The 25,971-nt window shown below is 46.7% G+C and overlaps 3 protein-coding genes and 2 long non-coding RNA genes across 8 annotated transcripts; 2 read left to right on the top strand and 3 right to left on the bottom strand.

Moving 5' to 3' along the window:
• Positions 1-2,178: 2,178 nt before the first annotated feature.
• On the bottom strand, positions 2,179-5,048 carry LOC146443757 (uncharacterized). The gene is made up of 3 exons (XR_014856096.1): positions 4,334-5,048; positions 3,270-3,341; positions 2,179-2,954 (listed from the first exon to the last, which is right to left on the bottom strand). It is a non-coding gene; the product is annotated as an uncharacterized LOC146443757 (long non-coding RNA).
• A 1,631-nt stretch (positions 5,049-6,679) lies between these two features.
• On the bottom strand, positions 6,680-9,258 carry LOC146443756 (uncharacterized). Its single transcript, XR_014849299.1, has 3 exons — positions 9,188-9,258; positions 8,727-8,827; positions 6,680-7,776 (listed from the first exon to the last, which is right to left on the bottom strand). It is a non-coding gene; the product is annotated as an uncharacterized LOC146443756 (long non-coding RNA).
• A 2,142-nt stretch (positions 9,259-11,400) lies between these two features.
• CBY1 (chibby 1, beta catenin antagonist) lies at positions 11,401-14,061 on the top strand. Its single transcript, XM_085048754.1, has 4 exons — positions 11,401-11,671; positions 12,377-12,482; positions 12,567-12,682; positions 13,498-14,061. Exons 1-4 carry the CDS (start codon positions 11,594-11,596, stop codon positions 13,576-13,578), a joined length of 381 nt encoding a protein of 126 aa, XP_084904880.1. The 5' UTR covers positions 11,401-11,593; the 3' UTR covers positions 13,579-14,061.
• A 120-nt stretch (positions 14,062-14,181) lies between these two features.
• Positions 14,182-16,138, top strand: TOMM22 (translocase of outer mitochondrial membrane 22). Its single transcript, XM_085048749.1, has 4 exons — positions 14,182-14,343; positions 14,443-14,561; positions 14,873-14,990; positions 15,402-16,138. The coding sequence occupies exons 1-4, from the start codon at positions 14,233-14,235 to the stop codon at positions 15,474-15,476; spliced, it is 423 nt and encodes a 140-aa protein (XP_084904875.1). The 5' UTR covers positions 14,182-14,232; the 3' UTR covers positions 15,477-16,138.
• Positions 16,139-16,363: 225 nt separating this feature from the next.
• Positions 16,364-25,684, bottom strand: JOSD1 (Josephin domain containing 1). 4 transcript variants are annotated; one of them, XM_085048753.1, is made up of 5 exons: positions 25,342-25,684; positions 23,947-24,767; positions 19,801-19,929; positions 19,489-19,683; positions 16,364-18,779 (listed from the first exon to the last, which is right to left on the bottom strand). In XM_085048753.1, exons 2-5 carry the CDS (start codon positions 24,129-24,131, stop codon positions 18,680-18,682), a joined length of 609 nt encoding a protein of 202 aa, XP_084904879.1. In that variant the 5' UTR covers positions 24,132-24,767; positions 25,342-25,684; the 3' UTR covers positions 16,364-18,679. The 4 variants fall into 4 exon arrangements, with proteins under 4 accessions (XP_084904879.1, XP_084904878.1, XP_084904876.1 ...); XM_085048752.1 differs by lacking the exon at positions 25,342-25,684 and adding an exon at positions 25,150-25,262; XM_085048750.1 differs by lacking the exon at positions 25,342-25,684 and adding an exon at positions 25,036-25,167.
• Positions 25,685-25,971: the final 287 nt, after the last annotated feature.

The following is a 25,971-nucleotide window of genomic DNA, read 5'->3' as shown; positions in this document are numbered from 1 at the left end:
TTGATGCGAAACTGTTATCAGTCTTCAAATTTGGTGACAATGCCTCTGACAAGCTTGCATTTGAATCACAGCTCAGTCACAGGCCTGATTAAAGTCCATGGATGAATATCTTCATTTCACTAAGTAAACCAGAAGAATTGACTAAACAATCCTCTGCTCACAGATTAAACGGGAAGCCATTCCCCAAGGGAATGAAGTACATCATGTGGCCAATCTCTGGCACCAGGGGCCTGGTCAGAGTTCAGAGCATGGCCAGGTTCCTATGGTGCCCTAACCAACGCCCCCAATCCACCTCTCAGAGTGAGCCTGAGCTTAGCTTTAACCCAGCAAGGCATTATGATTTGCATTTCTCCTATGTGTATTCCCTGTGGTGCTTCTCTGAACAGTAAAAAAGAAAAGATGGAATCAGGCAGCTGGGAGATGGGGGAGAGAGACAGGGAAAGACTGCCTCAGCATGGTGTTGGATCGGTTTTGCCATTTGGTGGAGTGTCACCATTCCTGTAGACAGAGGGACTTCTCTGGGACTGAATGCAAATACAGGGGGTAGAATTTGTCTGGCAGCAGCTGAACACATTGGTGCATGATAAAAAATGAGAGAGAAGCAACAAGGCTTTATTGCAGGAAGCTGAGTCAGAAAACTTGATTTAACTGCAATAACTCATGAGAAAGGAAGTTAAAACAAGAAAATGTCTCACGGATGCATCTGCAATGCTGCAGAACACAGGACTCAGTGTGTGTGTATTCTTCATGCCAAAAATATTCTGACTCCTAATGCAAACAAAGTTGGAAGTACTGGAAATACTGTTTTAACTGTTATGGCCAAAAGAGTCACTGCTTCTTTAACTTATTCACACACTAGCACTGAAAATCAATCTGAAAAAAACATGAAGCAAAGCAGCTTTATGCACCAAACATAGGACAGCAGAGTTTTCAGTGTTACAGCTGAAAAAAGCATAACTCACTGAATGGGTTTTTTTCCCCTTTAATGCATTCCAGCTCAAAGAAGCTGAGTGCTTCTGTTGTCAAGTAGGGTGAATAATGACTTTGAGTACACCGCTCTGTTTTGTACTCAGGACAACATTTTCATTGGCATGCTTCAGAAAGAATAATGTATTTAAAGTGCAGCTGATAGAAAATTTTAAATTTATAGGTCACAGCGGAATTCACAGGTCACATCAACAAAATGACGTATTACAGGAAAAACATTTTAAAATTCACATTTGGAAGAAATTCAGCACTGGTATTTGAGACATTTCTTTATTTTAAAAAACCCACCAAGCTTTGAAGAGCCTCTACTTGGAAAACTAATAAACTTAACTGTCTTTCCACATTCCTTATCAGTTTGGAAAAGCTCAGCCTCTCAGTTGGTATCAGCTTTTCTTTAAAACCAATCATGCTGCAGAACTGAACATGCTCATCTTTTGGCCAGTTTTTTACTCTTGGCTTTGCCTGCTGCTTCCACAAGTGAGTTTGTATGTAAACCACAGATAATATTTGTATTCCATATGTTTGCCAGCCTATTCGCCACAAGAGATCAGCAGTTTGTTTTTCAAACCCCAGAACTTGTATAGGCATTGAGTGCATCATCATACAGTTATTTTTACCTTAGAATAACATTTAAAGGTCTCAGAAATTGTATTTGGCATTAAAATACTGTTTCCTTGATTTTGCTATAGTAGAGCTCTTATTTTCAGTAGTGGTCCAGCTAGTGATTTTCTTCAATCTCAAACCTTTAAACTTCAGAGATTCATTAGCCTGATTATTCTTTTTTAATACGTTGTTCTCCTTCCCTTGGATTACCATGGTTTCTTTACTAGCCTTACTGGAAGTGTGTCTCTTTAATAAACATTTCTCTGCCCATATCTGAAAAAAAGCTTTTAATCTCTCCTTCTCATGTGTTTGCTGAATTCATGGTTATAAATGACATATCTGAGTTTCTGAAACTCTGTGCAGGTGCACAACTCCCACTCAGTAACAGCTCCCACTGGGGTCCAATATACCCCAGTAATTTCTGCTGCAATCTTTCTTCTTATTTTTTCTGTCCTCCACTGTTGTTCTTCCACTGGATTATTAAGGCAGCACTTCCTGTTTTAACAATCAGGCAATCCAACACGGAAGAAAAGGTCAGAGTTTCTGAGACCAGATTTCACACATGACCTTTCTTCTTAGGGCAATGAGCATCAGACAAGAAGGAAATCACAAGACCCTTAAATATCTGATTTCAGAATTTTATTTCATATTGAACTGCAGCCATGAGATGTTTCTAACTGACCAGGAACTGTTCCCCACCCTCAGCTATCACAGTGCTGATGTAGCAAAAGCAAATTGGAGATAAGAAGCTGAAGAGAACAACAACCATCTCTCATCCCAGGCATTTGTAAGAAATGACTGAGTGGTCTTGAAGAACTTTTTTTTAAAGTAAAAACATCTGCAGATCAGCTCAGGAGTCTGAACTGTCTGGATGAAGGACTTTTCTGGGTGTTGGTTCAGGAGGAATTCAAGCATATTTGAAAGGATAGAGGACCTGCTTCCAAAGAAAGGAGTAAGGCCCTCTCATCCATTCTTCTCAGGAAGACAAAAGGGTTGAAGTGGTGACAGGGCAGGGATCTTACTGGCTTAGGGAAAGAATCTGTAAGAAAAACTGACAAAAAAGCAACACTAAAATGTGCAAAGCAATTCCACTTCCAGACTGCCTTTACATGAGCAACTGCCCTTAAGAATTTTTTTTTTGTTTTAATTGCAGGGCATATGTGGGTGCCAACAAATCAGCTATGTCAGCAGGAGAGAGAAAAATTAACTCAATCTATGACATCATGTCCTGTCCTTCTCCAAACTCTGCGTCATCTCTCTAGGATGAGGTGCTATTTTTAGTCTTCTAGTTTCAAACATATGTTGAGACTGCTTCCAAATGCTTTCCTTATCCTTTTCAAGCTTTGCATCTTGGGCGTGGAAGTCTGAAATATTAAATATCAGCAGCCCGGATTCCCCACGCCTAGCACATGTCAGTGAATCCAAAACCTAAGGAAGCTATTTGCACTAATTAGGCACACAAAAGAACACACACATGCAAGCAGCTTTGATGGGTTCCAGCTGTCTGGGATTGACAAACACATGCACATCTGTGTATACACACTCCCTTGATTCACATATGGAGAGCACATAGCAAAGGCCTACACAACAACAAACCTGAAAATTCTTAGTAAAACAAATAGTATTTAACCTTTTCTTCCCCGTTATATATCTGGAAAAATCCCTGGTTTATATTTTACCTGTTTGGACTCAGAAAATTTGCTTGTTTGATGAGGTTGGTACTTGCTAGAAGCCTGTCCATGTCTCAATTCCTTCAAGAGAAATGAAAGGCAGAAAAAAATTCTGTAATTTACCATATTGTTAGGATTAATGCCTCAATTCTCATGCATTCCCTTTAAAAAGTCTGGCCCATCCCCAAGTGAAACATTGCTGTCTCTAGGGCAAAATACAGCAGCACTTGTGCTAGCAGCCCCACAATGCAGTCATGGGAAAAAGAATAAAAGCATCCTCTCCTGTTGAAATGGCAGGAGAAGTTTCAGGGTCATAGAAGGCAATTGTAGGCTTGCAAAATAGCTATGACACCCGGGTAATGTCCTTATCTAGTAAAAAGCAACTGATGGAATTATTCCACAAAGCTCTCAGCCAAGTCAGCTGTCTCCAACAGAAACGAGTTTGGAATATTTCTTCCCTCAAGATTTATTGACTCCATAAACTGCTTTAACAAAATTAACAAATCACAGCACACTTGTGTGTTTCAGTCTGCCGATCTGGATTAAAAAAATAACAGTAACATCACATGGTTACTGTATTTTTCTAAGACAGTTTTATAAGCAAACTAATCTCTCCCAAATTTCACTCCCTGCATAATTCCTCAGTGAAGTATGTTTCCCCCTTGCCACTCCATGGTGACAAAGCAGCACTGGTTAAAAGGTTTTTTCTAACATGCTGCAATGACAAGGCTCTGCCTGTGGCAGGTGGAATGTGGCTGGCAGCATGGCAGTACCACTGTGATGATACTTAAACATAAACAAAAACAGGGATTCCAAAAAATAAAAAGTGACCTGGATCCCATCAGCATTGTTCTAATAGTGACTACTAAAAGAAAAAATAAAACAAACTCAATTCAGCTTGGTCAAGAGAAGCCACAGATTTTGCTTTCACTTGTTGACAGACATGTGACAGCACAAACTTTCATTACAAAAGTATGTAGAAATCAGCAAGTTGAAAACTGAGTAAATTGTGTGTTATGCTGAGAGAAGTCATTGGTAGCATGAGTAAATATAAAAGAAAATGTTTGCTGTACCTAATTTCAGATTTTAAGGACAATAACTTGCTCTCCTGCCAGCTTGTTTTCAAGGGCTCTAGATTTTAACAGAACAGACAGACTTGTGACTGATCACTTGTTTCTTCTCCTCACCCCACCTCCCCTCCCTGCTTCAATGTACAATACAAGAAAAATCACAGCGTGTATGACAATATAGGCATTGTTCTTAATTTAAGAGCAATATAATTCAGTTTATTTCCAAAGCATTTGTAGAGAAATAAATGTTTGATTCTATCAAACATTTGACCCCCTGGCTTTGAATATCCTTACAGGCTTCTGTATCTGGTTCAGCATTCCCAGTCTCTGATTCAATGCAGCCTCTGTGTATATTTACCACTATCATTCTTTCCACTGTTCATGCTTTCTTTCATGCTACTTTGCCCAAATATCCTTCTCTTGCTTTTTTTTCCTTCTCCCTTACTCTCTTTGATCTCTGTGCTTAGAGCCTTTCCCTTCTTGTGACAAATAAGCATTTTTTCCTTTTCCCTAATGCACCAACAAAAATCATGTTCCCATGGTTTTCTGTTAGACATTTCAAAGTAATTTGCTTCTCTCTACCCACTGCAGTGGTCATGCTGTTGCATTATACTCCATCATCCAGGTCATTCATGTCTCAAGATATCAAACCAGGAATTAAATCAGTGGCTCATAATTAAACAGTAAAAGGTTCAAGTGGTGGGCACCTGCAGTTCCCACTGACTGCAAAATAAATGCTTATTATGGAGCATTTTGGAAAGCTCACTACTTGTCTAGGTGACTAAATATCAAATAAGGACATTTGTTTTGGATACTGCAATCCCCATTTTTTACTGGCAGATTATCTTTATTTGCAGCCCACTACACACTGGCTCACCTGTCTCAATTTCAATTACAAGCTTTCCCGTGTTCTACAAAAGGCTTGACATCCTGACATGATCTGTGACAACAAGTTATCACTACCAGTTGTTTAATCTTGGAACTGAAGTAGCACATTACTTCAACTGTAAATGAATGAATGAATTGTGAGAACAGCCTGTCTGCTGACCCATGAAAACAATTTCCCTTTCTTTCAGACTGACAAGATTTAAATCTTCAGAGACTCAGATTTTCATTTGCTTTTATTTCCAAAATGAATCAAATTACACAGATGTGTGAGCTGGGAACCAGTTTCTAAATATGACATGCCTTCCCTCCCATTAAAAAGATGAGATTCTTCACAATATTTAAGCACTTGGTGCCTAAGTCAAAGTTGAGTATAATTTTCCCTGTACCACATTATTCCCATGCTTCTTTTCTAAAGGAAATGTCTGCTGTATCTCTGATCCTGGCTAGTGAGTACAATACAGGCACTGAGTGTTGCCTGGGGAATGATGACCTGCAATAAACAATCCCTGAACAGCAGAGGAAGTGCAAAAGGTGCCTGTGGGGCATGTATTTGAAATTAGGATGATGGAACATCTGCCATGGACTTCAAGAAAGTCTTCCTGAATGGTTAAGGAACAACTCCTCTTTCATGTCATCTGATAAATTGAGAAAATAAAAAACCAAACACAAAAATCCAACAAACCCAAACTGATAAACTTGTCAGTTATAGTAACAAGATGAACAGTGTTGAGGAACACATTCAGTGCAGGTAGCTCAGCATGCAGCTGCAGTGTCAGCCAAAGGTTTTGCTCTGGCTGGTGAGAGCCCTAGGCAAGAGGCCAGGAACTGGCACTGACCTTTTGCACAACAGAGGGAACAGGTCCTGTGGCACAGCCAGGTGACCGGACAGAGACACAGCAGGAATTGAGGACTCAGCTGGAAGAGCCAGGACTTTCACACACACAGACTGGGAGGGTATGAAACCCCAGAGCTTTCTTTGAGGCCCCTCCTCAGAGGCACCCAGCTTGAGCTGCTTTTTTTTGTTGCACCATGATTAAATTATTTTAAGGATCCAGACATCCGGGACTCTGCTAAGGGAAACCCTGGCTCAAGCCCATAAGGAAAACTGGTCTGACTCTGTGAGTGTGGGGTGTGTAGGGAGTCAAGTGAGGCACCTGCTGGGTCACTGGAGCAGCCTGCTGAGAAAGGGCTTCAGTCCCAGTGTGACTGACAGAGTGGCTTCTGGATGGTCAGACAAGGAAAGTTTCCTTAAGAGCAATGAATACTTTTAATGAAAGCCTGATCTTCTGTGATACATCCACTTGCTGGCCACACATATTTGTGGATATATTTTCATCCTGCATTCTTACCAGTCTTCTCTGAACTGCTTGTCATATTGAAGGAATCTAGGGAAGCACAATGAAGAACACACTTACTAAGTTTAGAATCCAAGACTTAGTCTTCCATATAAGAGAGGCCCAAGTAACCAAATGTAAATATGTAGTATGTATGTGTGAATTCAGGGAAGGAGGGCAGGAACTGAGTTGGAAAGACAAGGGGTAACTCAGTTTGCAACCTTACAGCTTGCAGGAACTGCATTTTCTGACAGAAGGAAAATTATTCTCACTTACCATCCATTCTGAAATTGCATTGCAAAGCTATGTCTTGGACTCATCAGTACTGAAACATGACCGTGGGAAACAAGTAAAGAAGCAGATATACAATGCTTGACTCAGCAGTGAGGAGAAAAAAAAAGTAGGGTTTAAGGAAAAAAGAATGACAACTTTTCAGTTAAGAGATCATGTACACATTGTTCTTTGAATAACAAAGTCTACATTTCAGCCAAAGTAACAACTGCAGCTTTGAAAAGCCAGTAGGGGAGAAGTACCTGATTTGGTAAAAAAATAAAGGATGAAAACATTTGTTCTTCGCTCTTTCTTTAAAGGTCTGGTCAGCAAAATCGAACGATCAAACAGAGTGTTAGTGCAGATATTTAGAATTTTTAGGAGATGATAAAAGTCAGCTGTGAAAACTGAAAGAAAATTAAGGATTTGTGAATAAGTAGGTAACTAAAAGCGAGAAGGCAGAGGCAAAATATATGAAGGCATATTCCTTGGGTGATAGAGGGCACACATGAGGGATGAGAAATATAACTTGTGCTTTACTGCACTTTATCATTTTACTTAGGTTACTACGATTCATCCAGAAGACAAAGGCATGAATCTTCTTGGTTATCACTTGACTGTTTAATGAAGGGATACCACCTGTGACAGAAACTCTGTTATCTCCAAAAGTAACAGCACAACTAATAGTTGCATATTAGGATACCTGCAATAATTAATTAACAGATGCCTGCCAAGTACTCTGAAAATCTCTATTTACAGGACAAGCATTAATTTCAGATTGCTCTTGCACGCATTGGTTTCTCCACCTCTCTTCGCTCTCCTTTTGTTTTCTTTCCTTGCTATAAGCACTGGAATGAGGGCCTCCTGGTGGTGGAATCTGTGACAGTCAAGCGGGAGGAAAGCACATGTCTTTACAAAGCAGTGAAACGGCTGTTCTTTTATCTCTTGAGTTAGCTATAATGAAATAAAGAAACAAAGAGAGAAGAAGAAGAAGTGTCTGCTTTGTCAATAAAATATAGGTGAGGTGTTTAATATCTAGGATTCTAAAGGAATGGACATCATTAACTGCACAGCACTGAGGCAACAGGAATTACCTCACTGCTGAAAAATTTAATTGAGCAGGGAATTCATTTCAATAGGCTAAAATAGTTTTCTTTTATAGGTTTTAAACTCAGTCTCATTTAGCTCACCAGGCAATGTAGGTAAGTTTCAAGCAACAATAACTAAAATAAATATTCTCTCTGATGTCAGAGTAAGCCTAGAGTAAGTCTACTGAATTCACCAGTCAGTGGAGCTTCCCTGTAATTATTGATATAATAGAGAACAATAATAATCCCAAAGCGTATATGAAAAAAGGCAAGAGAAACAATGCAGAGTTCAAAGCAGCTCTGAGAACATCTAAGCTATAGATTCTCTATCACTTGTGAAGCAAAAAAGCTGAAGAAGATGCTCCAAATTAGGCTTACAAGAACTGCTTGGGTCTATTCCAAAATTTCCCCACTGCCATGTGCTACAGCCCTATCTCCATCCTGTCAATCTCTCATCTCAAAAATGTCTCCTGGGAACACAGGCAGCTTCCCAGCTTCTTTACACAATGACTGTAACATACAGGTTCTTCACCATTTAAAGGGCTTTGGCAGTTCCTAAGCAATCTCTGTAGTTACTGTCCTTGGAGAAAGAGTGTGTGCTAGGTGTCCTTTTCCCCACAGAGCGACAGGCACAGAAGGATGCACAGTACTACACCATAATGCTTTTAACATAGCTGAAAATCATATGTCAAACTATATATATATATATATGTATATAAAAATGTATATGTATATATAAAAATGTATATGTATATATATTTGTACTGAGAGACAATACTAGAAACAGCAACAGTCAGTTCTTGTCTTGGTATTTACCTGATGTAGGTGGAGAAACAATGATGAAAAGCTGCTGCCAAAATACCCTGGGAGGTTGGTGCAGCGAGAAAATTCCACAGCATTTTTCAAGGAAATGGAGTCTGGCAAGATATGAAATTTAATCAAATCATGCAGAAGAAGAAAGACTCCTGAAGCAAACCACAGTGGAAATCAGACGCTGAACCTCCTTCTCTTAGTGTCCAGGGGAAGCTTTCTGAACTCTTGTGGACAAGCCCTACCAGCTATGAGACCATTCACACAGGTGTCACCCACCGTGAGCACAGCAACCAGGCACAGAAGGAAGCATTCACCTCACATGCCAAGGCAGTGGGCATGGGCTGCCCAGCTTTCTCCAAGTCTCTTCTCCAAGGAAAGAGGCAGTCAGAGAATCACTCTGAGACCCTGGATGCATAAGACAGTTTAGTTCTACAATAATTATAATGTATTACTATAATACTCACCCTCCTCAGGGCAAGGAGAACTCAAGCAACAACTGTGCTGAAACATAGAGGTTTCTTCTAGGAAGGTGAACCCCAAAACCAACAACCACAGTGAGTGTTAAGAGCTCAGTCCCTCACTATCCTGTATGGTCTTTGGGTCTTATAAACACCCAGATGAGCTGCCTTTATTTTTTCATTTTAAAATTTTAATTCTATATTCTCTCAGCTTTTCTTCCAAAGTTCTCACCCTCATTTATCTGGACCTTCCTTTCATCTTTCTTATCCAATATAGGGACACACATAATAAAATAATGATAGAAGCCACAACTATTTCACAAAGACCTTGCTCCAAACAGTGAGTATTTATTCTGCTTTTAAGGGTGCTGACTTCCCCCCCATTATAATCACTTCTCTTATTGCAAAAATCACTGCTTTGCACAGAACTCTGGTACACTGGGTCAGAAGGCAACTGTTTTTATAGCATGTGTCCTGCAAGAACCAGATATTGGTTAACTGGACTACCAAAAGATATTGCAGCAGCGGAGATTTTTCTTGTCTCAAGTCACAGCATTTAACTCTGCTGTTTTTCCAATTCTCATTCCAAGTGAGCAATTTTCTGGTTCACTTAAGGCAGCGTGCCAATGAAGCACTCTGGGAATGAAAGATTGTTAGATAATATTTTTTTTCCTGGAGTATTAATGGGGTTTGTATATGTACAAACCAAATTAAAATGTTGGTGATTTTCTTATTTTCTCCGCCTTTTATCTGCCTGTCCCCTTCTTTTTTTTTTCTTCTTGTCTTTATTGTTCCCTTTTAACTATAGTATGCAGCTTAGTATCTCATTAATCCAAAATTTCTAGGAAAGTCCTGAACATTAGCTTTTTCAACAATGAAGCAAGTAACTTCAGATCACTATTCTAACATATTGGAGAATTATTTTATAATTTAGGAGTGGCATTTTGCCTCTGTAACATAAAAAGTACTGCTAATATGTGTTACACACCCGTGCCATTCATTCAAAATATTATCCAAACCAACTGCCACTGCCACCTCCCGTGGAATACAAGCCAGCAAGTAACACAATGAATCTAAATTTATTCCATCACGTGCTGAAAGGGAGGACTTTGCCATGTGCACAGAAAATCAGGATGCTGGGAGGGACTGCTTCAAAGGAAGGAGTGCGAGGAGCTGCTCCTGAGGAGTCACTGTCCCTGGAGGTGTTTGAGAAAAGGCTGGACATGGCATTAGGTGACATGGTCGTGTTCCCATGGTGGTGTTCTGTCAAAGACCGGACTCGATGATCTCAGAGATCTTTTCCAGCCTAATTGATTCTGTGATTCTGTATGATTCTCCTCTCTGCAGCTCCTCACCCATCCTCCCTCGAACCCGTGCAGTCCAGCACCCCAGACCTCCTCCACTTCTCCCGCGTTCCCAAGCAAGGAAGGGTTCTCTGCCCAACGGCGTTTAGTTATTCCTCTGAAAAACAAACAAACAACCCCCGCCAGAAACAATTTTAAAAACTCCTCCAAGCGGTTCGAGCGTTTCAGGGAAGGTGTTAAGGAAGACGCGCTCACAAGGCTGACTCAACCCGACCCCGAGCAGAGCCGACCCCAAACCACTCCGCCCCCGAGTCCCTCCAGCGCGGGAGGCGGAGCGGAGCCGCGGATCCCGTCGTCACGGCAACGCGGCGGCCGCAAACCGCTCCGGGACACGCGGCGGATCCCACCGGCGGCGGACGGCGAGCGCCGGGAGCGGGCGCGGCCCGACGGAGAGGTGCGCCCCCCTCACCCCCCCGGAATGGAGGCGAAGCTCGATGGAACAGCCCGGCCCAACCGCCCCCGCACCGCGGGGCTGACCCTACCACTGCGGAGCGGGGGGGTCTGGGGTGTTTTTCATCGGCTCTGCCCTTGCCGAGCCCGCTGCTTTCGCCAGTGAGATGCCGGGAGGGAAGGCAGAACAAAGGAGCATCGCGGTGGTGGCCCGCGCTGGGAGGAGCGCCCCGCGGTGCTCCCCTTGCGGCTCCTCGGCGTGCCCGTAGGGTGGTACGGCCCGTGCCCCCCGAGGTGCCGCGCCGCGTGGGCTGGGGGTACCGGCCGAGGGCGGCAGCGCGGCGTGGGGAGGGGGTGGGCGCGGGAGAGGGGTGGGAGGGTGGGTGGGGTGGGTGTGACACGTCGCGCCGTCCGTCCTCTGTCCCCCGCCCCGGCTCGGGCACGTGGCGTGGAGGTGCGAGGGAGGTGCTCCTGGTGGCAGCGGCGGGGAGGTGGCCGGGATCCTCCCCAAATCATCATCCTGGCCTGAGAGCCAGGAGGCTCTGCCTGGAGAGAACAGCTGCCTTGTCACATCCCTGCTCTTGGCCCACAGCCTCAGACTGGTTGTGTCCCTCCTGCGCCTTCAGGAGCCTGCTGAAGGCCTGGCCAGCAGCGTGTGATGCCTCTCTTTGGGAACTCCTTCAGCCCGAAGAAGACACCCCCCAGGAAATGGGCCTCGCTGTCCAACCTGCACCTGGTGAGTCCCAGCGCCCGTGGTTTGCTGGAGGTGTGCTTCCTGGTGGCAGGGGTGGGTGGCTTCTGCTGTGAGTGCCATCATCCTTACAAGAGCTCCCAGCTGCTTCTGGGACAGGAGAAGGTTCTTCACCCAGAGGGTGGTCGGGCTCTGGGACAGACTTCCTAGAGAAGTGGTCACAGCACCGAGCCTGACAGAGTTCAAGAAATGTTTGGACAATACTGTTAGGCACATGTGTAGCTTTTGGGGATGGTCCTGTGCAGGGCCAGGAGTTGGACTCGATCCTTGTGGGTTCTTCCCAACTCAGTGTATTCTGTGGTTCCAACTGTGCTGCTTTCTTCCTGCGGTGCAGCACCATTCCTGACCACTGGTGACTATACATGAAGCTGGAAATGGAATAGCTCAGGGAAGAATCATCATCACCCCACCTGCAGTCCAGAACTGTGTCACTGGAAACTTCTCACCAGTGGTCTCCAGGTGCAGGGAGATGATTGTGTGTCTGGGTGGGAGAAATTGCATCCCCCTGCAGGGATGGCAGTGAGAGGAGCCAGTCATCTACTGCAGCAGTACATGACCAAAGTAGGATTCCAGGCTCCAGGGCCATTTGGACCAGCATCTTCCACTGGAATGCCAGTCACTAAGAAATGGGAGAGCAAAGGGGTGGCTTTGGAATTCTGTGAAATGCTGAGTGTGATCTTCTCCCTGCAGCTGGATAGATCCACCCGTGAGGTTGAGCTGGGCCTAGAATATGGCAACCCCGCAATGAACCTTGCTGGCCAGAGCCTGAAGTTTGAAAATGGCCAGTGGGTGTCAGGTAGAGTGCAGCTCAGCTTGCTCTGGTCTGAAGTAGCCACGGTTGGCTGACAATCTGTATTTTGACCTCTTTCTTTCCTCCAAGAGCTAGGAACCTTCACGGGGGATCGCAGGGAATTGCAGCGCTTGCGCAAACGAAACCAGCAGCTGGAGGAAGAAAACAACCTCCTTCGGCTGAAAGTGGATATTCTGCTGGACATGGTGAGCCTTTGCCCAACTCCTGCCTGCCCATAGCAGTGGGGATAACCAAGCTGGCTCCCCTGAAGAAGGCTGCTCTCACTGCACCCCACTTTCTGCTTTACCCTAGTGCAACACAGGTGTAATGGCAAAGTGACTGTGGGAGTAAAGCCTCTTCTGTGACAAGAGGGGAAGGTTCCCCCCACATCAAAGCTTGTCATCAGCACTGTGACTGAGGAGAGAGAAACCCCTTCAAGCGTCATGTCTCCTCTTTCCCTTTCTGCACAGAATGGGGAATTTTTCTTGCCACTCTGGCCTCTGCCCTAGCTATGAAACTGAGTTACAGCCACCCTTTGTGGTCCTAGAAGATTAAAGCTTCAATCTGCTGTCATGAGGGGTGTGACATCTATTCTGTGTGTAAACCTGTGGATGAAAGAATTTCCAGTAAATAAACCAAAATTCAACCTTACCCAGAGATCACAGCTTCTGTGCTTAAAATCTGGAGAGACATTCAGTGAAATAGAACACACATGTGTTCTCAGTTAATAAATTATTTAGCCTTTATGACAGCCTGAAAAAATACTTTCCTTACTTTTCACGTGTTTTAAAACTGGAAAGTGGCTTTTGTGGCTGGAACACTTAGCAGAAGCCCTAGCTGCCCTCCAGGTTTTCCAGGTGATCTCAGTGAAGTGTGACATGGCAGCCTCCCCTTGCTCAACAGGAACAAATTTCCTCCCACAGGTCCTGGCTTGTGGCTTTAAACCTCGGTTGTGCTGTGAAGCTGGAAAAGCCTCACAGGCTTTTGACTCACTCCTGCTGTTGTTTGCTGTGCGTTCCAGCTCTCTGAGACCACTGCCGAGTCCCACCTGATGGAGAAGGAGCTGGAGGAGCTGAAGCAGAACAGCCGGAGGAAGAAGTGAAGAAGAGATGTCCAGGCTGGTTCTGGGTCTTGGCCCACGGCATGCTGGGGCTGGCTTGGGCCTCCCAGCCGTGTTGGTACGGAGTGAAGGTACTTTGTTTCACGGGACCACGAGTGCCGAGATGCCTCCAGTGTGGTGTGGTGCTGTGGGTACTGCTCATGGCTGCTTTGGCACCACAGCACTGTTAATTAACACGGTTTTCCTCAGAGCACTTTACCTTGCTACGTTTCCTCACCGCAGCCCAGCATAGGTACTCTCTTCTCTAAGGCAGCCGGACAACGGGCAGTAGAGAAGATCTTGTCTTTCTTTGGGCTCCTCCTTGCCTTCTGTGCTAACAAAAGCAGGGAGACCTCTGCCCGCTCCCCCTGGAGAGCCCATGCAGGCTTGTACAAGCCTCACCACCTGCCTTGGGCCAGCAGGATGTTGGAGTTGCTCGTTCTCGACGGTTTTGCATCTTTTACATTAAAAAACCTCGCAATTAAACCCGGTTCCTGGGGTGTTTGTGATGCGTGGCGCGGACCGGGGCGGGGGGTTAGCTGCCGGGGCTCCTCCAGGCCGCCAGGGGGCGCTGCCTCGCCCGGGCTGGGTGGTGGGAGGGCCGCCCCCCTTCCGGCGGCGCTCTGGCCGCCGCTCCTTCCGTCCTGTGTGGTGGCGATGGCGGCCTCGGCGTCCCTGTCCCCGGAGGAGCTGCTGCCCAAGGGCGGCGCGGCCAAGGCCGAGGAGCTGGAGGACGAGCTCGAGGAGGAGGAGGAGGACGACGAGGAGGTATCGGGACGGGCGGCGGGGAAGGCCGGGCGGGCGCGGTGACCCCGCGGGGCGCACAGGGCCGTGCGGCGGGGCCTGACGCGGTGCTGCCGCCCGCAGCTGGACGAGACGCTGGCGGAGCGGCTGTGGGGGCTCACGGAGATGTTCCCCGAGAGCGTCCGGTCGGCGGCCGGGGCCACGTTCGACCTGTCGCTGACGGTAGCGCAGAAGATGTACAGGTGAGGGGGCGGCGGGCCGGGCGGGAGCCCCTCGGAGCGGGCCCGGCGGGCGGAGCGGGGGCGCGGGGCGGCTCCTCCTGCTTTCGCGGGGGCTTTGGCCTCTGGCAGCGCAGTGAAGGTGCTGTGGGGAGCGATAGAGACACGTTTTTTGGTTTTGGGCGGCGTGGGGAGGGCGGGGATAAGGGGACACCCCGGACCTCGAGGTTGGATTTGGAGGAAGCCTTACGGTTGAGGCACAGAAGGGAAGCGCAGGATTGTGCCAATGAGAAGCGACTGAAGAAGTGATTCTTAATGTTGTTTCTCCTTGATAGATTCTCTAGAGCAGCGCTGTGGATTGGTACCACCTCCTTCATGATTTTGGTTCTTCCTGTCGTCTTTGAAACTGAAAAACTGCAGATGGAGCAACAGCAGCAGCTGCAGCAGCGACAGGTGAGGCAGGAACGAGCAGCCCTCTCTCCTGGCCCTGCAGAGCTGGCGGGGAGTGCCTGCAGCTCCTGCAGTGAGCAGCTGCTGAGGGAGCTTGGGGAGAAGGGTGCAGTCTGTTGTGTGCTGTGGCCTCACTCGTCTCACCAGATTCTCTGGCTGGATGTTCTAATGGGACAATCCTGCTGATTCCCAGCGTCAGGCTGGTGGCAATCCCTGGCAAGCACAACCTGGCTTTCTGCAGCCAAAATGTGCTGTGAGGGGCTGAAACAGGGGTTATGGTCTGGTGTGACCTTGGCTGTTGCAGCAGGGGAGGGAGTGGTGCTGCAAAGTGCCACCAGTACCTGTGGGAGGGGGCACAGCACGGGAAGCCATCCAGTGTCCTTGAAAGCCTTCAACCAGTTGTTTTCTTTGCAGATCCTCCTGGGACCCAACACGGGGCTCTCCGGGGGAATGCCAGGCGCCCTGCCTCCGCTGTCTGGAAAAATCTAACGTGCAGAAGCTGAGTTGGATTCGTATCAAGTGGGAAGACCTTGCGATTATGATATATTGAACTGTTGATTTGTTGGGTCAGGGCATTTTTTTTTTCATTTTTGGTTCTCCTTTGGGACATTGACCTGTTCATAGTGAGGGAGGGAAGCCCCCTCCCCTCTGGACCTGATGATGGCTCCTGTCTGCATCCCCCTCTCCTTTAGAAATCATGAGTATTTCCTTTATTCAATCACTATGCCATAACCAGTTACAGACTTGGACTGGGGGAGCTCCTCTGCCAGCTTCCTTGCCCCCAGAAAACACCCCGGGGCACAGGTCAGGCTTTGAAAAGCAGCAGCAGTCAGACAGAAAAGTGCTTTCCTGCCTGATTTGGAGCTGAAGGACAGTGGTGGCTGGAAGTGTGACTTTCCCAGCAGAGGAAGGAGGGGTGCCAGTGGCAATCAATACCCCATGGAAAATACTCTTTGGAAAGATGCATCTGCAGAAACACTTTCACTGCAGCTGTGTGTGTGTGTGTGAGAACCAAGGGAGCAGCAGGCCAGGTTTGAGACGATCACATCCACGCAGATTCTCTGCCTCATAAAGTAGAACAGACATCAGCTGCGTATTTTTTTGTATGGAATATTAAATAAATCCAACCTGAGCAGTGTGGTTTTAATAGATGTCCTGGAGGGAGGCTCAGTTCTTTCAGAGCTGTTGGAGGATTTCTGGGTAGTGATCTCTCCATTTCATGCACAGCGTGGCAGCGCAGAAGGGACCGACGTGGCTTTGTCACCTTCTGAGGGGTGGGGAAGCCTGGCATGGCTTAAGGGAATTCTCAGGGAGGTGATCTTACCTCAGCACCAGTGTCTGCCTTTCAAGGTTCTTAAATCACAGAAAGATGGTGGTTTTATAACCAAAGAAAAAAATTTATTTATCCTTTACATACTTTGTTACAGAACAATTCAGTTGAACATACAGAAGTGATAGGACATTTATATGGAAACTTTTTTTCCATTTTTAATATTTGGTTAAACAAAATACATCTCTGTAAACAAACCCAAGACAAGGCTCTAACAAAACCAAACAAGCAAGAAAACAAAGAGGGGCTTCCCCACTCCCGAGCAGTGGGACTGGACCAGCTCACCCACCCTCGGGCACAGCAGCCTCACCTCCCACGGGGATGTGATCACACTTTCCCTTTACCTGAGCAGCTGGATCACACTGTTTCTCCCCCGGGAAAGCAGCTGACATACAAGGAGAGGAAAGCAGCCCCAAAGTATTTTAAAACATCTTTGCATATTGTGCACTGATCCATTGGCTTGCAGTTTCCATGCAAACAGGGTTTTTCTCCAAAGTGCAACTTCAATCAGCATAGAAAATGTTGCTGTTGAGATTTTCCCCTCTTGAAGAATGGCTTCAAGTCAGGAGCAGAATGCCTGCAGGCTGAACATCCTGCCTGGAAAGTGTTTAAAAACTCTGCCAGCTGGTATTGGTCATTGGAATGTGTTACGAAATAGGACTTTTTAAAATGTAAGAGCCATTTGCCCTTGACTGTGGGAGGCTGTGCTCAAAGGACTGCAAAACAGTGCTTGCCAGATGTCCAGGGGTCAGCAAACACCATCGTTCCATCCTCATGTGGCCTCTCTTCTCTGTTGGGATGGTGCCATTTTGGTGGTCTCTCAGGTTCGAGCACCTGCTCATGCGTTTGCAGAGCTCTGAAGAGAAAAATAACTGAAAAAAGGTCGTTAAAAGCCCTCCTTTCACCAGCTCAAACATCAGTTGTGAGAGTTTCCTGCGTAATGGAGCACAATCCTTCGAGCTCCATCAGGTCCCAGAGGTTGCTGTTCAACCAAGACATGTAAAGACAAAAGCAAACAGCAGCTCAGCCAGGAAGTGCTAAACACAACGAAGTCAGTTCCAAATTCAGCATTTCCTCCTCTTGCCATGGAAGGCATGGCTGAGCTACAGCTTGCCTGGGTGGCTGCAAAACAGCCGGTGGAGATTCCTCTTAGTGTCCCCATGTCTAGTCTCTCTTCCCCACGGAAGGCAGGAAAAAGCAATTCACCCATTAATGGAATGTTTGTCAGCCAATGCTAAAGGAGAGGTTGGCTCAACTACCAAGCCAGGGTGTCTCCAACACCTGAAAGTTCTGATGGACCCTCTGCAGCTCCCACACCAGCGGCTGGTAACAATAAAAGGACAAAGCTGACTGCTATAAAGGCCTCCCTCCTCAGCCCATTTTCATTTTACAACTTGACCTCTTTCATTTCACATGACATCCATGACTGTGGGCTAGACTTCTGGAGAGAGGAAAATAAAAGAGAATTACTTCTTTGAAAACCTCTTCAGCTTTATTCCTCTCTCCAAGGAGCCCCTAAACTACTGGGTGACCATGCAGAAAACCAAAATAACTGTTAAAAATAGTAAAAAACCCCCACCATAGCACGAAGAAACCCAAGCAGACTGTGGCCTCTCTCCAGTCCCAGAAACTTGATACTCCTTAGTCAGCCTGTGCTTGCTGTTTCCACGTCACCTTAGCCAGACACACACTGCCAAACAACCGCTCACCACATACATAAATCCATGGAGACCCTGGGGAAGAATCCTCTAGCTACCCAAAGAATTTCTTGGAAGATGACACTGGTTTCATTATTGTTTCCTAATTCCTGGCACAAACCAGCCCTAAGAAGCAGAGGGTCGTGCTGAGCACCGTACCATTCCTAGTGTTTTGAGTGTCCTGAGAGACCCTTAGGAATTGCAAATGTCTTCACGACAACTTGTTTTGGAGGGAGAGAACTGAAAAGAGGTGGCAGCATGCTCAGTCCCTGCTCCTTCCTGACAAGCCCTGGAGGGAGCAGCATCCCACCACACGCAGCCTTGAACCATGTGGGGAAAGGAAGGCCAGGGGTTTCCAGGCACTCTTTCCCCCAGCCCAGTTTTTCAAGAACACAATGCCTTCCAGCTGCCCAAAGGGCACCGCAGCTCATCCACCTCGCAATTAAAGTGATTGGCTTCCAGTTTCCACCACTCTGCTCTCAGTTCTTCCCCACCCACCACCCCCAAAGTCCTGCTCCATTGCCCTATTGCACCAAGGAAGGAAGAGAAGAGCCTAACAAAGGAAATTCCAGACGAGAAGAGTCGGGACCCATTATCCAGGTTTTACGACATCAGGAGTTTGGTAAAGGGGAAGAACTGCAGTGGGAGGACAGAGTTGGCCCAGGTCACACGTCAGCTCTCCAGGTCTGATGTGCTTCCACCTCCTCTGGAACCACCAGTAGGAGTTCACAGTTCTTTCCTCTCAGCTGGTGTTTCAAAAATTTCCTACCGTAAAGAGAAATAGAAACAAGTGCTACTGAATGTAGAACTTTGTCATCTGCTGCAACTAAATGCAACTGACTAATCATATGGGACAAGAAATGAGGGAAAACCCCCACTGTCTTTAGTTATTTTATGACAGAAAAAAACCCACAAACAAATATTAAACTTGCCCCAATATATTCAACATTTCTACCCAGAAAATTCTCAGAATCAGGTAGATATTATCTTAACCTCCGCAGAAACAGGCCTATATAAATGCCACTTTCTAACTTTCCAAGGCAGCAAAAACAGAATTAAAACCAAGTTCAGTTTCTTCGTATTTCCAAGATCAAGAATCCTGCCATAACTTAAAATAAGTCCAACAAATCTGGGAAAAATCTTCTTGCAGAAAAAGAACACCCCGTCATTTAGATGTCCTTAGCAGTAGTGTACCACCTGGTCATCTGACATGTTTTTTTAGTCCCTTTCTGCACCTCAGCTTTTTCTAATACCAAACTCGGATTACTTCCAATAAATGTGAAAGTCAAAACAACGTTTTGCCAGTATCTTTTGGTCCAGATTTCCAAAAATTCCAGTAAAGAAAGCCCTTTTTTGGGTTTACTTATTACACTCAAATTTTTACTACTCAAAGTCAGTGATATGTGTTTCAATAGCCAACTGTTTAAGGACAGATTTCTCACCTCCAACGGGGAAGGATTTGCAGAAATCCTACCTGAGCTCACTTTCACCTCCAATCCACTCGGGCACCTTGAGCTTGGAGTCGAGGTTGTAGTAGGTGCCTCCCACCTCCCGGACACAAATCCAGTGCTGTCGCTTGAGGGGGAGCTTCAAGGGGCCCCAGCAAAGGCTGGAGGGCAGATTCATGATGAAACCCATCACGTTAGACAGGGCAATGGCATTAACATCCCTGAAAGAGTGCAGAAAACAAGACACCAACAAGATTATGTTCTGGTGCTTTCACTTCCATCTCTTTCTCATTTTTACAAACAGAAGCCACATCCAGAATTACACAACTTCTCAGTACCTGCGCTTATCCCACCAAACCGCCTCGTAGCCTTTGGTCTGAAGTGCTGCCATGATCACGTTCACATCATAGTTCCCATTCCCCAGCATGCTCTTCTTGTGGGGGGTCACCATGGTGTTGGGAGACAGCCTGCAAACAGAAGAGACTAATTTTAAACACGAAAGTTTGCATCCCCCCTTATCACTCATCAAAGGGGCTGCGGGAACTAAATAAAGCATTAAGAATAACTTGGATGTACAAAGCCTTCAAGGATCCTGCCTTTCACATGACAGAAATCACAAAGCTCTTCCCCCCTGTGATGACTTCTGTTGCGATGAATTGCTCTTTTCATTGATAAGGACTCCATTATTTCTGCTAGTGCAAAGTTCAGATTTCATATCATCCAAACATCCACATTTCACCTGCCTCTCCCTCCTGTCAACTCCATCCCCAAAACTCCTGATGCTTCTGCACGGTTTCAGTCTTTTGCACAGCGCGTGTTCTGCAGGCATATTTCATCCAGTGAAAATCCCTCAGCCTTTCTGCATTCTTGCCCTTGTTACCAAACAAATTATATTTCTTTTAAAAGAAAAGTCCATGCAGCAGTGGGGGAAGATGTTGGAAAATTCTTTTTAACTTTAGCACAATAGTATTTGATCCCCTTATCTGTGATTAATGCTTTGTTTTGTGCCATATAGTACTTAGTACAAATGCCAGAGATTAGTGTGGCTTTGTGTTAACTCCCTACATTTGTGACTAATAGTCTTGTACCAGCTACTGCTTCCTTATTTACCTATATAAGTGATTAAGAGGTACTAGCAGATGTCTTAGTTTTGAGAACAAAGATAGAGTGCCAGGGCAAAGAATGATAAGAGAAGTGCATCGTGACCTGATGACATACTTGAGATATTCTCAAGGAGAAAAGATTAATTAGAAGACCTAGAACCATAAATGGAAAATTTGGGGAATGGGATGTTCCCAAATGACCACTAAAGACCCTCAAAAGACCCCTACCAATATCCAAATAAATCCATGGAAATAATTAACATATATGCACATATTTAAGAAATGTAATGCATATGTAATAGATATGTAGTGGAAACATATCAGTTTCATGCATATAACCTGGTCTGTTAGGCTGCTGGGTGCACATGTTAGGTGGAGTGATGCCCATGCACCCAGCATGCTGAATAAAGTACTGAATGTCAGGTTTCTTACCTAACCAACTGGTTGGAGAGTTTATTTCCCAGTTTTCAGTGACACCCCGACAGCATAAGGCATTTGACAAGAAGAATAAAGCTGTGGATTGAGTAGGGAGTTTCAGAGCAATCAAGGCTGGAGAGGCTACAGACATGTAGCTTTTGGCTTCAGCTGAGTTTTCCTGCAGTGGAGCAGACTGCAGCAGAACAGTCTGGGAAGCGAGTTCATTACAGAAGGGAAAGGAGTCCACAGCACCGTAGTAAGAGGAAAAACTGTTAATATCCACCATTGGGGCTGTATTTTACTAATCACAGAGATGGAACATGCAGCTTGTCACAGCTCTTCCAGCATCTCCATAAAGCAACATCACTTGGCTACAACTAATTTCTCAAGATCATTGCTTCAACCTACCAATGCTCCTGAGCACCAGCCTTACAATTCAGAGAACGTTTTGGGCTGCAGAAGCATGGCACCATTTTCCAGAGGCAAGTTTATTCAAGAGCTGAAAGAACACATTTATCTTTGTTCATTCACATAACTTCCAGAGCCCCAGAAATGACATGAGGAGACCAGCATGGTCAACAAAGAACCTGTGAGCAAACTTGCACCAAGAACCATCTCAACATCTTGACCCACACATATCTAAGCAGGGTGACAATCATCAGCTGAAGGATTCTGACTAGACAAGGAATTAAATTGTTGTTTTGTTTGGGTTTTTTATCTAGCCACTGAGCTGAGGAAGGCTGACAAAGCTGGACAGAAATCCAGGCAATAATCATCCCGATCTTTCTAAGTCAGAAACTTTTATCAACATGTTGTCTTAACACAAGGGGCTCCAAGATTCCTGCATGCAGTTGTCTTTCCTAATCAGGTCTCAATACGCAGACTCCAGTGAAGCAAAGAGATTTTGTTTGTATCTCCATGCAACACTTGGAACATGCAATCATATTTCCTGGAACAAAAGCCAGTGGAACATCAGAAAGGTATTTCTTGTATTAGAAGAAAGAAGAGGGAAAGACCACAAAATCAGAGGGGTGCCCAGACCAAGTTTTGGCATGTGCTTGAGATGATAATCATCAGACTGCCCCAGCCTTACACAGCAGGATGCAGCAAAAGGGAAGCTAATGATTAAGCAATGTGGTTCAATCATTCTCCAAGGAATGTGGTAAAAGCTAGAGAGCTTATTTGTGATTTCATTACCTCATCAACACCGGGTTTAAAAATCAGACCTCAGTATCTTTGTAGGTTATTGAAAATATTCATCAGTCCTTTATCAATACATAGACTATGACTAGACACAGGAAAGACAAGTGACATACAAAGGGCAACTAAATCCACGCTTCCTAAAGGCAAATCAAAGAGCTACACACAAGTAGTCACCCAACAGAAACAAAGGCAGCAGCAATTCTTATGCATGGCTTACAGCTCATCCATTTCCAAGAAGAATATCCATGTGCCTTTCCATACTACCATGGGGCTGAATCAATCTGTGTATCTTGATCTGAGTATCAGGACAGAACAACTCCAGGTTGGAATAAAAGACAAACTCTCCCTTCTAGGGAAAGAGGTCCAACAAGATTAATATTCAGTCTTTTTCTGAGAGGTTTCATGCTGCACACTAATTCTGTCTCACCAAACGCAATGAAAGCCAACTAATTAGATCATCACACTCCTACCACATGAACTGCCTTTGTTTGCTTCAGGCCAAGAGCAATCCAGCTGTGATTAAGATTCTGACAATTGCTGCTCTGGAACAAAACCACAGTGTCTTTACACTGGACAAAGAGTACCTTGAGCCTGCCATGGACCAGCTCCACTCCACCAGCAGGAGTCTTATCTACGTGCTATAATAAACAGCATTTTGATCTGGTATTTGCTATTGTCCTTCACCACAGTTCTTTTGCCAAAGACAGGCATGAGTTTGATGAGTTAAGCACCAGTTTCATAAATTTGCCAGTTTCCAGGAGAGGAGCAACAGGCACACAGCTCCCTGCTCATCAGCACAGGGTATCACAACTGCCTCATCCCACAGCATCTGCTGCCATGATGTGTGATCTCCCACCTGTCACAAACACAAGACACTGGCAACTGCTGGTAACAGGTATTCAGCTGTAACTCACACAATGTTTACAACATCTGCAGGTTGAGTGTGAGAGGAGAACCCTTTTCCTACATGGTCCATCGATGGTGGGTCACCAGAACTTAAAAAGGCTCACACAGGAGAATTTCCACAAAGCGTCAAAACACTAAAATAAACACTGAGCAGAATATGAGCTATTGCACAGGCCACATTAATAATTTATACTCATCCCTTAAAACTCAAAACCACTTTATTAATTATCTGAAGCTGCTGGGAAACATTCAGCAATTCCACAGGAAATGGGCATCCAGCTACTGAAATTAAATCTAGTTTGAGAGAGTACACAGGGTCTTGTTGCATGGAAAAAAACCCTTAATAGTTGAAGAACTTCACTGAACCACTTGAATAAGGAGTCATTAATTTGGCAAAACTCCTACTTTCTAAAAAACTTCTAAGTGTTGCAGTATTAAGTCAGTAAGTTTTTATGATGATCCATTAGTCATTTCTGCCACCTTCATTCTCCCAAGGCAATCCCCAAATCCACTATTAACATCAAGATAATTTATCTACACAAGGCACAGGCAAAAATATGGAAGACAGGCAGAAGATGCATTAAGGTGTGTAGGGAAGAAGACAGCAGTCCAACCATATGACAGCATCTGCAATAAAGCCCTTGAACCCAAAACTGGCAGCCAGAACAGGTTAAGAAACAAGTAAAATGAGAAAGAACTTCTGCATGGAGGGACAAAAAAAATACATTCAGTTCAAAGCAATGGCACAGTCTGGAGCCCTCCTTTTCATTCTACTTCCCCCCAAATAACACCCAAAAATTCCTCCAACCAGCAGAGGACAAGGGTAAGCTAATGCCAGTACAGAGAGCATCCTACCTCTGGAAAATCTCCTGCAGGGTTTCCCTAGTGAAGGCGTTGCTGTCCTGGAAGACATTGTTGAGGGCATGGAGGGCGCACAGCTCCCTGCGCTGCTTCTCATGGTAAATATGCTGTGGCGGTGGCTGGGATGGCTCTGGCGATTCCGATTTGGTCTTGTCACCTTTCCATGGCACGCAACTCATCTTCTCGATGAGCGGGTGGGGAGTAGGCGGTGAAAAATGAAGGAGGCTGAAGTTTCTGCCTCCACAGTCACAACAGCAGCCCACTGCCCCGTTTTTCTGCGGGCTAGTGCTGCTTCCAGCTCAGAAACCCTCTTCTTGTGCTTCAGTCTATTCAGTAATTGCCTCTGACGGCTGGTTTTAGAAACCACATGAAGATCTGCAACAGATTTTTCCTCCCTCCTCCCATATCCCATAAAATGTAGTATTTCCCTCCCCTCCACAGAAAAAAAAAAAATTAAAAATGTCAGAATATACGATTCTCCTTAGTGCCAAGGTACCAGCTGGAATTTATCACATCTCTCCTTTTCTTCCATCTCCTTTGGCCTACAAGTGCCACTAAAAAAAGGTACCCAGACCAGGTAACAAGGAGAGGGCCACCCCCAAAGTGCCAAAGGGGAGAAGATGAAGCCAGCGCCTGGTGCTGCCTATAGCAGCTCGGGGTGGTTAAACACTTATCAGCTGCATTCCTCCATTCCTTTGGGAACGACTGAATCCTGGCAGGAAGATGCCAACAGCTCGGGAAAGGAAACCGCTTCTTGCTAGGCCACGAGAAGCCCAAGTCCGGGCTGCGGGGAAGGCGATTCCTCACAGGTCACCCTGCGCTCCGACAAAGGGAAGTCTCCGTTAGCAACGACAGGCAGCACAAAGCCCGTGGGAGCGAGGGTAGGGCAGGCGGGACCAGCCCCACGGCCTGCCTCGCACCTCTCCACCCCGGCCCTCCCCGCCCCACGCCCTCACAACAACCACCGCCACCAAAACAACAACAACAACAACAACCACCCGGGCGGCAGCCGCTAGCCACGGCCAAGGCCCAGCGACCCCCGCAGCCCACCGCGCTGAGGAGGGGCCCCCGTCTAACCCCCACCCAGCCCTTCGGGGCTCGCTGCCGGGCCGATTCGGCCGCCCTTCCCCCGGGGAGGGTTGGAGGGGCCCCGCCGGGCCGGGCCAGGCCGGTCGGGTCCCGCCGCCGCCTCCTCACCGCCCGCTCGGCCCCTCGGGCCGCCCCGCGCCGGCGCACGCGCGCGCCGGGCCGCGTTCGCGCCACTCTCGCGCACGCACGCACACACGCGCGCGCGCTCCCCCCGCCCCCCCTCCGCACGAGCCGACGTCGGCCCCGCCCCTCTGACGTCAGCGGTAACACCAGGCGGGACGCAAGTGAAAGCGGCCTCACCGCCCGCTGAATAAACAAACGTAAATCCTCCCTCGGCTTCGTTCCGTGCCACAGGCTGCGGCTTGCGGCGGGGGTGCCACAAGCGCGGGTACGGCCGGGCTGAAGAACAGGACAGGCAGCTTCCCCTGCCGCTCTGCCGCGGTCCCCTGCCAGCCCGCAGAGCCCCTCAGCCAGAGGGGTTTCCTCCTTGGCGCTGCCGTCCCGCCTGACGGCCCCTGCCGGAGGTCTGAACACTGTGGGCTCGCATGGCGAGCAGGCGTCGGGGTTTTCTGTCGGGAGGCCAGGGCGGGAGGGGCGGCGAGGCCCTTTGCAGACCCCGCGGGCTGGCGGCACGACGGGCTGGGACAGCAGGTCCCGCGGACTGCGGGGACACCTGGCGCGCTCCCACCCTGTTCCATTGGCTGACGCAACTGTCAGTGAAAAATCTCCTCTTTCTCATTGGCTAGCCCAAGAAAATGCCCGCCCACCAGGGCGGGCTCTGTGGCATCCCTTAGTCCCACCCGCTCCTTCGAGATCCCTTATTCGATTGGCTGTCGGTGTTGTTTGTCACGAAGACCAACTCTGCTATTGGACAGCCGGCCCCGGCCACGTCGAGCGGGCTCTGTTGTGTGTGTGTATGTGTAGAAAACA

This window comes from Lichenostomus cassidix, chromosome 1Aa (assembly GCF_008360975.1).
Source record: "Lichenostomus cassidix isolate B80296 chromosome 1Aa, HeHo_3.0, whole genome shotgun sequence".
Lineage (NCBI taxonomy): Eukaryota > Metazoa > Chordata > Aves > Passeriformes > Meliphagidae > Lichenostomus > Lichenostomus cassidix.
This window is presented reverse-complemented; position numbering and strand designations above follow the sequence as displayed.

Coding starts and splice junctions, on each gene's coding strand:
- JOSD1 (XM_085048753.1), bottom strand. CDS start 24,131: ATGAGTTGCGTGCCATGGAAAGGTGACAAGACCAAATCGGAATCGCCA. Junction 19,684..19,800: donor GTTTGGTGGGATAAGCGCAG/GTACTGAGAAGT, acceptor GCACTCTTTCAG/GGATGTTAATGCCATTGCCC. Junction 18,780..19,488: donor GGAGGTGAAAGTGAGCTCAG/GTAGGATTTCTG, acceptor TCTTTACGGTAG/GAAATTTTTGAAACACCAGC.
- CBY1 (XM_085048754.1), top strand. CDS start 11,594: ATGCCTCTCTTTGGGAACTCCTTCAGCCCGAAGAAGACACCCCCCAGG. Junction 11,672..12,376: donor CGCTGTCCAACCTGCACCTG/GTGAGTCCCAGC, acceptor TTCTCCCTGCAG/CTGGATAGATCCACCCGTGA. Junction 12,683..13,497: donor TGGATATTCTGCTGGACATG/GTGAGCCTTTGC, acceptor TGTGCGTTCCAG/CTCTCTGAGACCACTGCCGA.
- TOMM22 (XM_085048749.1), top strand. CDS start 14,233: ATGGCGGCCTCGGCGTCCCTGTCCCCGGAGGAGCTGCTGCCCAAGGGC. Junction 14,344..14,442: donor AGGAGGAGGACGACGAGGAG/GTATCGGGACGG, acceptor TGCCGCCCGCAG/CTGGACGAGACGCTGGCGGA. Junction 14,562..14,872: donor GTAGCGCAGAAGATGTACAG/GTGAGGGGGCGG, acceptor TCTCCTTGATAG/ATTCTCTAGAGCAGCGCTGT.